Source organism: Arvicola amphibius, chromosome 12 (genome assembly GCF_903992535.2).
Source record: "Arvicola amphibius chromosome 12, mArvAmp1.2, whole genome shotgun sequence".
Classification (NCBI taxonomy): domain Eukaryota; kingdom Metazoa; phylum Chordata; class Mammalia; order Rodentia; family Cricetidae; genus Arvicola; species Arvicola amphibius.
The window spans coordinates 16777601-16792994 of record NC_052058.2 but is presented as its reverse complement, the minus strand read 5'-3'; the positions used below and the strand labels follow the sequence as shown (position 1 = coordinate 16792994).

The 15394-nt window shown below is 43.5% G+C and overlaps 1 protein-coding gene across 1 annotated transcript in view; it reads left to right on the top strand.

Moving 5' to 3' along the window:
• The window catches only part of Catspere (catsper channel auxiliary subunit epsilon), a 95310-nt gene that overhangs the window by 53107 nt on the left and 26809 nt on the right, over positions 1-15394 (top strand). The window contains exons 11-17 of the mRNA XM_042054003.1: positions 139-581; positions 2870-2928; positions 5141-5216; positions 10062-10114; positions 11942-11992; positions 13529-13562; positions 13636-13715. Of these exons, the coding sequence (XP_041909937.1) occupies positions 139-581; positions 2870-2928; positions 5141-5216; positions 10062-10114; positions 11942-11992; positions 13529-13562; positions 13636-13715 (796 nt within the window). The remainder of the gene's footprint in view (positions 1-138; positions 582-2869; positions 2929-5140; positions 5217-10061; positions 10115-11941; positions 11993-13528; positions 13563-13635; positions 13716-15394) is intronic.

Here is a 15394-nt window from a genome sequence, read left to right as displayed (position 1 = left end):
CGGGAAAGAGAGAACCAAATTTCCCAGATCTCCATTGGTGTGTTATAGCACATGCATGTACGTGCAGGCACATGCACACACAAATAAACATTACAAAACTAAATAACATGTAAACATTTTCTTCTCTCTCTTTTCCAGATCATACTGGGAGTATTTTGGTAAAAATGGAAAATAACGTAATGTTCTTTTTTAAGTCTGACATTACAGATGGAGTCAAGCTACATACATGGATAAACACAACAACAAAGACAGTGCTTTTAATCAACCAATTTACTAAAGCTTATTTGTTATCTTATAATAGTCAATACGGGCCGGAGCCACAGAGATACCCCTTATATCTGGAGCTACAAAGTGTAATTTACAAAACCCAAGAACAATGCCCATATGTGGCATTTCAGCACAATATTTTTGGTCAGTTTTACTTTATGGACAAGGGAGATAGCCTGAAATTTTGGACTCAATTAGTCTACCCAGAAAATATAGGCCTCAATATTGTTGTAGAGCACTACGGCCCAAATATATTGACCTGGACACAGGAAGTCTCCTATGAGATTGCCTCGGGCTTCTCCACCAAAAGTATGGTAAGTTGGTATTCTTTATTTAGTTTGAATGAACATAAAAACATGAGCTGCTTCTTGTTCTTGTTCTTGTTCTTCTTTTGAGAGACAGAGAATGTCACTCAACAGGTAGGCTAGGCTAGTAAGCTGTGAGCCCAAGGGGTCACCTGTCTCTGCACACCTGAGAAGAACTATCCGAAGTTAGTTCCTGGGCATGCCTGTAAGAGATTTTCTTGAGTAGGTTAGTTGAAATGGAAAGTCTGAATTGAGCATGGCATCTGGGCTTCAGCCCAGACAGAAGCAAGTCAGAGGAGAAACCTTGGGCTTTGGCCTACTTGCCTTTGCTCTCACTGATGAGCGTATCACCCGGGTTATACCACCACCACCATGGTTCCCACTGTTATTGGTGACATCAGAACCCAATTTTTTTTGTCCTTCTGACATGAAATGAAAAGCAGCAGCTCTCCAGGAAACCCACAGGCTTTCAGCACCAGAATGGGACTGCCGAGACGCCCAGCCTCCTAGACTAAGCAGCTGCTGGCCTACCAGCCTCTCTAGCATGAGGACTGCCCCCGTTGGACTAGTTAGACCATATCATGTAAGCCAGCCAAAAACACCCCACTTTAAAAGTAGCTGCCAGGCTGTTACTGTCTCCAGAGTCTTGGTACAGCCACTGTTGTGTACCCAGCCTACATCATGTCAGTCAGTCTAATAAATCTGCTGTTTCTGTTCCTGGGGTGAGGGGGTCTAACACCCGAGGGGGCAGATGAGCTCTGAGACAAACAAGGTATGTTACACTGCCGAGGAGAATGCAAACAAGAGTTGCAGAGTTATTGCAGCTGTATTTCCAAACCATCACTATAACAGAGGTAAATATAAGGTATATAGTATTATATATTGTATTTTAATATTATACAGTATTGCCAATATAGAGCATACTATTATTTTACGATATTGCATTATTGATTGTCACATTATATATAATGTATTGTTACACATTATATTAATGTACAATAATACAATCCCCAAAATGTGGAAGACTGAAATTACAGGAGTGCACATTCACGAAGCGAGTGAACATTTTTAAAAACTCTCAAAAACAACAGAAGAAAAGGGTTCTGGCAACTGAAGCGGAGAAGATACGTGCGATGGTTCAGAGAAGAACCATCTAGAAAGGAAAATTACATTGTGGTCTTCTGATCTTAGGACGTAAGGAGGTGGAAAACCAAAGCGCTACAGTGACCAAGGCTGAATGGTGGGGAGCGCGAAGCCTGAAAGGGGCTAGGGAAAGGATCCAGTCAGTGAGGTGCTTGCCCTGTAAGCACAAGGACATGAGTTTGATCCCCAAAACCCATATATTTAAAACAAACACAACCCAGGTTTGGTAGCACACACTTTAAATCCCAGCATCTTGTTCTTAGAGACAGACAGATACCTATGGCTTGCCACCAGCCCCATATCAGTGACAAGCCCTGCCTCAAGAGGAAGTGGGCAATCTGGAGAGAGAGATGGCTCAGTGGTTAAGAGAAATCTGAGTAATCTTGGCACCCAAACGATAGCTCACAACCATCTGTAACTCCAGTTCCAAGGGTTCTGATGCCCTCTTCTAGTTCGGAGGGCACTGTATGCGTGTGGCACACATACATACAGACACGCAGGCAAATACACATAAAATAAAAAGTAAAAGAATGTTTTTAAAGATCACAAATGATACCTGAGAAACAACACCCAAAGTTGTTCTCTGGCTTCCCCAAAGAATACATGGACACATGTACACACACACACACACACACACACACACGAGTAAAAGAAGGAACAACGTACAATAATGTATACATAATTAAGATTTTACAAGAGCAAAATTTGGAAGAAGAAAAAAAAGGCCAGTAATGGCTGAGCCCATAAAGACATTTGTCACCAAGCATGAGGATGAGTTAGATCCCCAGGACCCACATGGTAGGAGAGAACCAACTCCTGTAAGTTGTCCTCTGGCCTTCATATGTATGCCATGGCACACGCATACCCCTACACACACACACACACACACACACACACACACGTGCACACACACGTGCACACACAAATGCACAGACACACTAAATAGATAAATAAATAAATGTCAAGTATATTATTTCTCTTACACAAACATTTAAATGTCTAAAGCATACAACGTGTCTTAGAGAAAGTTGGTTTGCATTGATGAACACTGTAACCTATTCCAGTGTATCTAGATGTCAAACCTAAATGATACTAACTTGAGGCCCCGTTTCCACTTTTCTGCTCGACTGAAACTTTTTGATTTTCTTTTTCAGTTAACATCGTTTTCTCAGAGAACAAATTACGAATTAGTAGATAATTACTTCAAGCTACAGTAAGTATGACTTTTAAATACTTGAGTTTCTGATATGTATGTTTTCTTTCATTTAAATGAACTCTCACCCTTTCCAATGTCCAAATTTCAAATTCTTTTGCATGTCTAGATATATGTAAAGTGAATATTCAGCCTTTAAAATGTAGACACTCCTTGTAATCCAGTAAGATATGATCTGACCAATGAACTCCAGGGGTCATCCTGTGTCTCTTTGCCCCCTTTGCTGGGATTACACTATGTCTATCTTTTACATGGGTGCAGGAGATCCAAATTCAGGTCCTCATGCTTATGTGACATGGTGGCACATGTCTGTAATGCCAGCACTGGGGGCAAGGAGACACAGGATGATCCCTGGAGTTCATTGGTCAGTCAGTCTAGTCCAATCAGTGAGGGTCAGTAAGAGCTTGTCTTAAAAACTAAGGTGGACAATGATTAACAAGATATCTGACGTCGACCTCTGGTCCCTACTAGCACATAAATGAGTACACACATGCATGTTCATGCAGATGTATATATACACACAAACCACAAAGAAGAAAGAAAAGACAACAAGATGGAGGAGCAGTGATAGGAAAAGCTTGGAGAAAATGCTTCTTGTAAACAGTAGTCAGAAGAGTCTCTGTCACCCTTTCTTGTTCACTCTGGCTTTGAGGGATGGCTGATCTCAGCTTTCAATTGATGAGATCTAGACTTATCTAGGAGATGGTCTCTGAACATGCCTATGGGGAATCATCATGCTTAAGCTAACTGAAGTGAGAAGACCAGACCTTTGTGAGTGGGACCATTCCCTGGTGAGCTGGCTAGTTTTATGTCAACTTGACACAAGTTAAATCATCTGAAAGGAGGCAACCTTAGTTGAGAAAATGCCTCCATAAGATCCAGCTATAGGGTGATTTCTTAATTAGCAATGAGAGAAGGCTCAGCCCATGCTGGGTAGTGCCATTCCTGGCTGGTGGTCCTGAGTTCTATTTTTTTTTTAAAAAAAAAAAAAAAGCAGGCTGAGAAAGCTATGTGGAGCAAGTCAGTAAGTAGCACCCCTCTTTGGTCTCTGCATCAGCTCCTATGTCCAGGTTTCTACCCTATTTGAGTTCCTGTCCTGACTTCCTCTGATGATATAGAAGTCTAAGTCAAATAAACCCCTTCCTCCCCAAATTGCTTTGGTCATGGTGTTTGATCACAGCAATAGTGACCCTAATTAAGACACCTGGAATGTAAAAAGGGAAAGGTACACCAAACAAAGCATTTATCCCTCTCTGTTCCCTGGCTATGGATGTGATACAACAATCTACTGTTTCAACTTCTTGCTGCCTTCACTTCCTCATCAAGATAAACTCTGCCTATGAACTGTGAACTCACATAGACTCTCCTTTGTAACTGGAGGTTTCTTTCCCACTCACCAGTTCCTGAATAACTACTCTGTGTCTTAATATTAATTACACACTGTTTAGCCTATTAGTTCAGGCTTATTATTAACTAGATCTTACAACTTAATCCATTTCTATTAGTCTGTATTTTACCACCTTGACCTGCTTTCTCCTGAATGTGCTCTTCTTTTTGCTCTATGGAGTCCCCACCCCCTTGGCAACACCTTTGAAACAATAAAGAACAATTCACCTCATAACCTCATTAAGTTGCATAATTGATTTGATTTGAACTCAAAGAAAGGCCAGATAGAATGCCTTGCTTAGTTTCCGTGTGTACATGGATCATTTTGTGTTTGAGCAAAATAGAGGCTTCAAAAAGAACAGAAACACAAGATTTAAAAGCTTGATTTCAGACACTCCTTCCTGATAAGATTTTGCTTTTCAGGCAGGGGTCTCATTGGAAAAGAAAATATCTTAGATAATTTTATGTATGGTCTATATTGTGCAGAACCTCGGTACCCAGACACTGAGAGTAAAGAGAGTGAGAAAGTACCTAAAATGCTGCCGGATGCTCACTTCTGTTCGATGCTGTGCCAGCCATCTAGTCAATGATGAGATCCAATAGAGCAGGGAGGGGATGGGGCAGAGTACTGGAGCTGCCATAGGCCATTACCATAGTGAAGAGCCTGCCTTCATGGAAGTAGCCACCTTCCAGGCCTCTTGAGCTCCTCAAAGGGTTCATCCCCACATGTAATAGGATTTCACATTTGCTCGACATAAAGACTGATTCCTGACTGTCTCCTGTTATCATGAGTCTACCATAACTTGTGTGGGCTGTTTTTCCCCAGGGAAGAGAACATGGGTCTCGTGCTTATTCAATTCCGACCTAGTGAAACATCAAAAATGTGTCCATTTTCCAAACAGGTGGGTAACACGGTCCGAGATCAGGTGGGTAACACGGTCCGAGATCAGGTGGGTAACACGGTCCGAGATCAGGTGGGTAACACGGACCGAGATCAGGTGGGTAACACGGTCCGAGATCAGCTGTTTTTCTTCAAAAATATATAGCCAGGGACTGGGAGGTGGGTCTGTGGATGAAGCACTTGCCACACCAGCTGGAGGACTAGAGTCTGGCTCTTCAGAGCTCACCTAAATGCTGGGTGGGTGTGGCAACCCACCTTGGATAATCCCAGCACTTGGATGGTGGAGTCAGGGGATCCCCAGAGCAAGCTGGCCGGCCAGACTAGTCACATCAGTGAGCTCTGACTTCAACAGAGAGACTCTGCCTCAAAGAACAATGTTGAGAGCAGTTGAGGGTGTTTCCTGGCACCAACCGAAGGCCTCCACACTTAAGTATACACATGAATATTCGCCTACATGTGTATGTACCTACACATACATGGGCACACACACGAGCACACCACACACATAGACACAACCAAACAATGTATAGTTGGTAAGCTAAACAATATCTTTGTCTTCCACGCAGTCCTCTCCCCTCTACTTCTCATGTTACAATGTTTCACAGGGAAGATATCCATCCTTTGTTTTGGAAGCAGAAGATATAATTTCTGCCTCCTAGGAGTCTTTCAGCTAAAGTGGGATTGTGTAAATGTATGAAAAGAGGGTAACATTATTAGTTTTTGAAGGGTTGAAAGTAAACTGTGTAAAGGGAAACTGAAACTGATGGGAACAAATGCACCGGGGTAGGATTTGTCAAAGGAGTCTGCCCAGACACACCCACACAGTGCATGCATTTTTATTCATTCAGAGGGACTCATTGGCTTCTTTCCAGAAGCGCTTACTCACCACCCCTGTATTTCCAGTGTTCAGTCTGTGTACCTGGCAAAGGGAGTTCTAAAGTACTCTCCCTCGAGGGCAGTACACCTGGTGTAAGGCAGCAGGATGCACAGAGTCACTAAGTAGCTCAGAGGGGAGAGAAAGCAGCTTTGATTGAGAGGGGAAAGATGAATAAAGAAGTATGACTGAAGAACATGTAGACACAGCAGGCAGAAGCAGAGGGACTCCATGACAAGGCCCAGGAGACACCCCCAAGGTGAGAAGCAGGATGCTCTGGCAGTCGCTGGTACTTATCTCCTTTGGATCTGCGTTCTGTCAGTACTTCCCTGTCTAACCATCAGTCAGCCAGTGTACTGTAAGCACACGAAGAGCACAGGCATACAAACTAGAATAGGCTATTGGAGGGCTTGGTTGCCTTTCCTTTCAGATGTAGGACAAGACCCTGTTTGTACCAGGGCAAGATGTCATGAGTTTCAAGGGGGTCTTTGACTGAGATCTGTCCTAAGGATGTGATCTATCCTTAGCTGCGTTCGCACAGGCTGCCTCCCTAGACACTGTTAGCTGAGCACCACTGACCCACACCGCCCGTCTTCACCAACTGCACCACCTACCCTGCTGCATCTTGCAGCGGAAGCACAGAACTGCCACCTTGACTAAGTCTGGATTCTCTGCCTTCAGAGCTTTGGCCCGCACCTTTGTGGAGACTTTCCGGAAGCTCGTGGTTTCTCCTGCCCCTTTCTACTCATGAATATTTCAAGGCTTCCTCTTTGCCTGACCCTGCCCAGCCCAGCTTTAGCCAACGGAGTTGTCTCATATGAGTTCAGATCTCAGCTACACCATTAGCTGGTTTGGTCAAGATTCTGTGCCCTTTGAGACCTTCCTGCCTCCACTGAAAAAGAAAACATTGGTCTTATATGAATGTCGAAAGTGATAAGTGGGATCATTTATGAAAATAGTCAGAAAACAATGCCTGCCATAGAATAATTACCTAATAACACTGGGACTGAGGGGAGGTTTCCCCTACTCTTTTGTTCCAAAGCAGTCCGGATTCAGACCTAACCTTGCAGGCCCACTGCAGGTGGACAATGGCCTGTCTCTGAGATCCAGTGAAGTATTGTGCAACAGCCCTCCTAAGCAACAGGAAAACATGATGCTGTAGAAACAGGCTGTCCAGTTAGCCAGGGAAGTCGAAACCTGTGCACCAACCACAGAGTAAGTTCTCAAGCTCAGGGTCCCCTCTTTGCACTCCGGAGCCATGTTCATGAATTATTAAATAAGTCGTGAGCCTCCTGGGAAAATGGTCCAGAGATAGACAGTGCTGGCTCTGCCCTTTCTCCATCCGATGATGTCAGGCTCTTGTTAAAACCGCCAGACCCAATGAGCTACAGTGAGCCTTTTGAATTAGAGCCCACCATTTTTGTCATTTGATCTCATTGCCTGCAGCAAATAGAGCTGTTGTCTCCAACAAGGCAGCATGGCACCTCTCAACCATGCACCAAGAGTTGAACATGCAGAAGAGCCAGCCAGCTCCCAGATGTCCCCGCTAATTCTCTGGGAGAAGAATTACCCCATGAGGGGATGACAGCTCTACTTACTATGTTGCCCACCAGCATGTCAGTGACAATGGTCGTTAGAATCCCCACATGGGGCCATTGTTCCATAAGCTGGGCCTGCTGCTGAAGGGATGCCCAGTGGCTGAGTGTTGAGTTCCCAGGGTTTAGTCCTCAGCACCCACATGTGCTGGCTAAGAACTGATTGTAACTCCAGCTCCAGGGGATCCCATGTCCTCTTCTGGTCTCTGTGAGCATCTGAATACGTGTGGTGCACACACAAACAAGCATGCAAATACACAGTTACATAAAATAAGTTTTTCTGGGCTTGACCTAAACTGAGGCTGGACCAGCCCTGTCCTGTCTCTGAACTAAAGAGAAATGGTTTCCCTTAGGCTCTGGATAAGATTGTCTCCCAGTAGATGTCCAGAAGGCCACACGCCTAACCTGCAGCTGTAGTTTCCTCAGAAAACACATTTCTTCTTTGTCCAGATCCTTTTCCAAGTCCACCTACAAGACAACTCATATTTTTAATCCTACCTGTGGTTACTGGGATCTGGGGCTTGTGATTTTTGACGCCTCAGAGCAGGATGAGAATGGGGTTTTACAAATGAAACCATCATGTGATGGACACCATTTGCCCTGACCATAAAAGAGCTGAGTGGGGCAACCACCCTTTGATGGGACAGGGACAGCTTAGTAAGCAGAAAGGGCAGGGTGGGTTTTGCAGGAAAGAGAAGACTGAATGATCCTAGATAGTACGAGAGGCAAATCAGCTTTGCTGGGAAGATAAACTGTATCCTGTGGGCAAGATGCTTAGCAAATGAAATCCAAGAACTCCCTCTGTGGAATATTCCTCTGACAAGAGGAACGAAAGGCCATGGATTTCCAGGCAGGGGAAAGGGAACCAGGAGCTTGGCTCTGACAGAAACATGGGCAGTTCTACAAAGCTAAAAAGCAGTTGTGTGCTAGTCTTTCTCTTTCTTCCTTCCTTTCTTTCTTTCTTTCTTTCTTTCTTTTATCTGCTATATTTTCAACACTGGCTGTCTTCTTAAGCTTTCTTTTAAGGCCAATGCAGTCATTATTTTAGTCCTACATAAGCCATGTGCAATTTTTAAGCAATATATTTCTGAGCATTGACAGTCAGAGTAAAGCTTTGACCAAGAGTTCTTAATGGTAGAGATTCAATAATGTTAACCTCTAAACTTTAAATAGGTTACTAGGTATGAAAAGCAAGAAGAAACAAAAAGTCTCTTTCATTTTTTTGAAGATAATCATCATTCTACCATGTCCCTCTTGGAAAAGTGTTTGATCTTTCCAACAACAAAGGGATTCAGGGGCAAAACCAATGTATTTGTCAAATCAGGGTCAGGCAAAAAGCAAGAGGGTTAACTGAATTCAAGAGTTCAGGGAGAGCCTGGACAAAGTAACAAGAACCTATATCCAAAAACTAGGGAAAATGTGTGTGTGTGTGTGTGTGTGTGTGTGTGTGTGTGTGTGTGTGTATCTTACACAGACACCACATCAGATTGCAATAGCTTTTGTATGTATGTATATATCTGTGATATATATGCAGGTGTACATATGTGTAGGTACGTGTGTTTGTGTGTTCACAACTGTGGAGGCCCAAGGTTGATGTCAGATGCCATCCTCAATGCATTCTACCTTACATACTGAGGTGGGGGTCTCTCTCGCGATGGAGTTTTATTTGGTTCTTTCAACGTTGCCCTTTTCCTCGTGGAATGCCTTTATGACGTCACTGCTGCCTTTCCCACTGAATCCAAGAGTTTCTCTCAGTAAGCATGAGCTGTGTCAATAAGCCCTCCCACAGTCTGGCAGACACTGTGCTGGCTGCCAAGCACCCATAGCTGCAGTAATTCAATACACACTGGGAATGTGGAAACACACGCGGCCTGTAATCAGGCACGAACCGAACTGAAGGAAACAGTAGGCTATCTCACAAGTGAGGTTAGGGTGTTTAAAACAAATAGCCATCGGCCTAGGATGTAGGATCAGTAGTTGACCTTACTCCTTTGAAAGGAGACTAGCGCTGTGTAAACAGTAACTAGCAGAGCCACTCCTGCAAGGCTACTCAATTCCCTGACAAATTACTGTTTGAATTAAGTACATAATAGATGCCCGCTGGCAAAATCTACAGTGCTGGCTGCAAGTGTGGCACTGATAGGGGTGCAGCTGTGGAGGTAGAAGATGAGTCCCACTGGGGATCAACCCCCAAGATAGCTCATTAGACATATGTAAATTCTCTAAAATCTAGTATACCTCTAGGGCCCTGCAGTTCAGATAAGAGATAGATAGCCTGCGTTTCTGATCTAAAAGGTAACTGTGTTTGGCTCTAAAGCTACCTCAGGTCGTGCAAGTCTGAGTTGAATTCACTTTGTAAAATTCCTTCGTTTTTCAGGCGCTTGAAATTACTGTCGGATGTGATGTGGATACACACATCAAGGTTAAAGGGTAAGTACATCTCCTCCGTTTGTTGTTGGGCCTTACTCTTAAGTTTTCGCACAAACGATGTGTCGAGTGGTAATCATGGCTTGAAAACACCAGCCTCTAACGGGCATGCTCACGGTGAAATCTAAAGCTGAACTGGAATCAGTGTCCTGCTTCAGTGGATTTGAATAGTTTATTTTATGTACGTGACCGTTTTGCTTGCAAATGTATTTGTGCACTACCTGCATCCCTGGTGCTCTCAGAGTCCAGCAGAAGGCATCGGGTCCCCTACAGCTAGAATTACAGACAGGTGGAAGCCACCAAGGGGGTGCTGTGTATCAACCTGGGGGCTCTGTAAGAGCTGCCAGTGCTCAGAAGCACCGAACTAGTTCCCCAGACCCTGGTTTGAAATTATTGTCAAGTCACGTTCTGTGCTTGGCCACACTGGGAGGCAGCATTTCTTTGATTGCTACTGAGGTAGTTTGAATGTAAATGGCCCCCAATAAGCTCACAGCGAGTGGCACTATTAGCAGGTGTGACCTTGGAGGAAGTGTCACAGTTAGGGTGGCCTTTGAGGTCTCGTGTGTGCTCAAGTCACACCCAGTGTCTCAGCCCACTTCCTGTCACCAGCATATAAAGATGTAAAACTCTCAGCTCCTTCTCCAGGACCATGTCTGCCTGCATGCTGCCATGCCCCACCATGATGGTAATGGACGTAACTGCTGAACTGTAAGCCGCCCAATTAAATGTTCCCTTTATAGGAATTACCATGGTCATGGTGTCTCTTCACAGCAATAGAAACCCTGACTAAGACAGCCACTTTCCACCATAACACGTTAGTGTCTATCCTTGCTGTTACTCATCAGTCTGCAATATGGTCCCATAAAACAAGAGAGGGAAGCCATTCTCCCTTCTTTCCATCCTACTTAAACCACTTACGATTGTCCCTTGTCAGACTTCTCTACCCCTGTACTAGAGAGGTCTCCTCTTCCTGCACTGCTTTCCCTGGATAGGTTTTCTATTATAATTTAACAGAACCACCAGTGGTTCCCTCAGAGCATCCCAAGGTTTGAATTTCCCAGACCTCACAGTGAGGCACACTGCTCGTGCTACCTACCCATTTGTAAAGCTGTCTTCTGCACGGTAGAGAATCTACATCAACACATGCAAGTCTGTTCGACTGAGGTCCAGTGCTTAATGGAGACAACAACTTACTTTGGCCTCTTTCCTTTGTGAGGGTGGGAGTGTGCTATGGAAATGTGGTGGTGGTGGTGGTGGTGGTGGTGGTGGTGATGGATTTTCATCTTAGTATTTAGGAAATGTCTTGGTCTAATTCAAAAACAAGTGTCTATTCCTAGGTAGTATATGAACCAGTGTAGTTTGGTTTTTGGTCTTTTGGTGTGTTTGTTTGCTTTGTTTTTACTCTTTGGGGGGCCTGCCATGTGGCTCCCAAATAAACACATAGAAACTTATTCTTACTTTTTTGTTTGTTTTTTCCAGCCTCTCCCCAACTCCACAATTTTTAATTGATTTTATTGAGCTCTACATTTTTCTCTGCTCCCCTCCCTGCCTCTCCCCTCTCTGCTTCAACCCTCCCGCAAGGCCCCCATGCTCCCAATTTACTCAGGAGATCTTGTCTATTTCTTCTAAAAAAGCTAATAAATATGTACAAAATGTGAGGTAAATAAGAAGTTTGTGAAACAGTTTTTTTTAAAAAAAAAAAATAGAAATGCTAAGGCAGAAAACTGATCCCAGAGACTCTAATTTAGTAAATTAATTATGTAATGGTCTTCAATTTAAGAACCACTGAGCTCAGTGAAGAATTGTTTATACTATGTTTTATTTTTGTAGATTTAGTGATACTGATTGTTACCGCCGTGATTTTTCTTACGTGATTGACAAGTAAGAAATATTTCTAACATAAGCATATTAATAACAGCAAGTAGGCTCTAATAAGCTAGTACTTAGTGGTTGAAATACCACTGGCATGCATGTATTTGGCTTGATGGTTTCCAAATTTTAAAAAAGCTGGAGCTATAACCCTTAACCTTCTCTGAAACATGTACAAACACACTTATTGTCCTTTCTGGTTCAATTCAATACAAAAGGCAAGTATCACTTAGTCTCAAATCCCATATTGTTCCTTTTCACGTAAGGAAGACAAATGAGAGTATCTGCTCCTCACCTCATTTTTCTACATGACTCTGTAAGAACCTAGTTAAAACATGCAGGTGTCTCTTGAGTTCACAGAGGAGAAGGATTCCATTAAAGGAATAAATTGAAATTAGGGAATTACTGGGGGGGGGGGGGTTGAAATCCATTTTAGGACCTAGAGAGATGCTTCAGTGAGCAAAGTTTCCCAAACCCATGGAAATCCAGGCTCAGTAACATCTATCTTAAATCCCAGGCACCTACAGTGAGATTGGGAAAGGAGAAACACTCAGTGGCAAAACAGCAAAAAGACCCTGTTGCAAGCAATGTAGAAGGCATGGATCAATACCAGAAGTTGTCCCTTGACCTCTGTATGCATGTCATGGTATATATGTACCTGCATTCATACAAATGTGTACATATACACACATCATACATGTACAATCAACAAGTCAATTAATTAATTAAAATACACATCTAAAGGTGGGCATGTGGTTCAGTGGTAGAGTACCTGCCAGGCATGACGAAACACACACACACATACACACACACACACACACACACACACACATAAGACAAGGGGGGGTATACATCTATAATCCCAGCACTCACAAGGTGGAGTTTGAATGAGTTTGAAGATAGCCTGGGCATCATGAGACCTTGTCTTTAAGAACAAAATATGTTGTTTCTGACTCATTTAGTAACTGTGATGATTTGAATGAGAATGTCCTCCATGGGCTCGTATATCGGAACAGTCACCAGCGAGTGGAGCTGTTTGGGAAGGAATAGGAGGTGTGTCCTTGTTATAGGAGGTGTGTCCTTGTTGTAGGAGGTGTGCCACTGAGAGTGGCCTTCTAGGTGTCCAAAACCCATACAAAGCCCAGTGTCTCTCTTTCTGCCTGCTGCGTGTGGGTCAGGATGTAAAACTCTCAGTTATTGCTTTAGTGCCATGCTTGTCTGCTCCCCACCAAGATGATCATGACCTAACCCTCTGAAACTGTCAGCAAGCTCCCAATTAAATGCTTTTTAAAAAAGAGTCTTGCCTTGGTTGCAGTGTGTCTTCAGCAGTAGAACAATGACACAGTGACTAGGACAGTTATATTCTGGGGAGCAGGGCACTGGACCAACACAGTGAATACAGACTTTCCAACCGTGTATCCTTCTCTGTATCTGTTCTCTAGTTGGCTTTTGTGACACCCACCCTAAATAAACTACGCTTTTAGTTTTTAAGTCAGAAAGGAGGAAGCGTAAGCAGGAATAATGACGTGTCATTTTTTTTTTAAACAGGGAATTTCTGAGAGATAAACCGCTCGAAAATTTGGTAAGAAAAGCATGCATGTATTTTGCCAATGAGATAAATGGACACAACAACTGAAGCGTTTTTCTTTTTCTAGAAAATAAGGTATGATGTGGAAGAATTCGGCTGCCCTCAGAGACTTGAATTCGATGTGCCGTTTCAACCTGTAATAGAGCTGTAAGTTTACACCCACTTTGGAAATTAATTTGTGTGCTGGAGAAATAGTTCAGTTGTTGAGAGTGCATTCTGCTATTACATCAAGGGGCAAAGAGGCTGTCCTGGAAGAGTCCAGCCCATGCAAGGCTTTCATTCCCCTTTCATATGAGTGACTATTTGCTTTAGCTGGGTCTCTCTGAATTCTAGGGAAAGAAGTCTGAGTAGGGAGACCTATTAGTAAAGTTATATTTAGGAGGTGGGGAATGGTTGAAAGGGTACCATGGACCAAGAAGTTCATAAATGATAGAAATTAGTGACTATAAGCAGAAAGAGTCAATGTTTGATATGTGAGTGGTGAGGGAGAGGATGACAAGGAGTGAGACAGATGTTGACAACACATCTGCATCTTCAAGCATCTGTACGGTGCACTCTTTCACTGTGTGTCTTAGGGTTCCCGTTGCTGTGCTGAAACATCATGACCAACCGCAACTTGTTTCAGCACAGAGTCTGCAGCCCAGCATCCAGAGAACTGAGAGCAGAAACTCAAGCAGAGTACAAATCCGGAAGCAGGAGCTGATGCAGACCATCACGGAGTGATGCTTGCTGCCTTGTTCCTCATGACTTGCTCAGCCTGCTTTTTTTTTTTTTATAGCAACCCAGGGTCACCAGCCCAGGGGCGGTGCTGCCCACAGTGAGCTGGGCCATCTTATATCCATCATGGATCAAGAAAATGTACCATAAATGTGCCCACAAACCAATCTAGTTGTTGCATTTCCCCAATTGAGCCTCCCTCTTCCCAAATGAATGTAGTCTGTGTCAATTTAACATAAAAAAAAACTAGCCAGCACAGCATAGGTGAATTGTCTAAAACCTGTCTCTCCACTTAGGAAATAACTGTTACTAATTAAAGACATTGTTCCTGAATGTCCCCCTCTGTCTCCCAGCTCATCTCTCCCTCTTTTAGAGTCCTCTGAGGAAGAGAGAATTATATATATATAATTATATATATAATTATAATTATATAAATATAATTATATATAATTATAATTATATAATATATATATCCAGTTTATTAGACTGGATTATAAGATAAGACCTGAGTCATCCAGCAGTGGCTGTCTTCAGAACGCAGAAGCCACACAGTCCAGGAGACTGAATAGCTCACTGTCTCGGTCTAGCACTCAGGCTCTGGAGGATGCCCAGAAAGCCGCTTGTCTTCAGTTCACATTGGAAGGCCAAAGAAGCTGAGTTCTGGCATCAGCAAATGAAGACTCTCACTAGTAGAGCAAACAAGGCCATCGAACACAACACCAAGACACAAAGGGCAAAGAGACGAAAAGTAAAAGCTTGCCCTTGGACCTCCTGACATCTGGGTAACTGCTGGAAGATACTACCCACCTTCAGGATGGTAACCAAGAAAATCCTTCACAGGCGTGCTTGGAGATTAACCTAGATAATTCCGTACAGGTATGCCCAGAGGCTTGCCTCATGGATGAGTCTAGATCCTGGCAAGGTGACATATCAGTCATCACGCCCTCTGTACTAGATCATCATGCAAATGTGTACTTGCTCAACAAAGGAACCAAAAGGACCCTCCTGGGTGAACTGCAGCCACCGTGTACACGGTCACCTACTCTTCCCTTGCTCTCTCCCCATGCCTCTTTGTCTAGCTTTCATGCTCCCCTAAACACAGATAATAA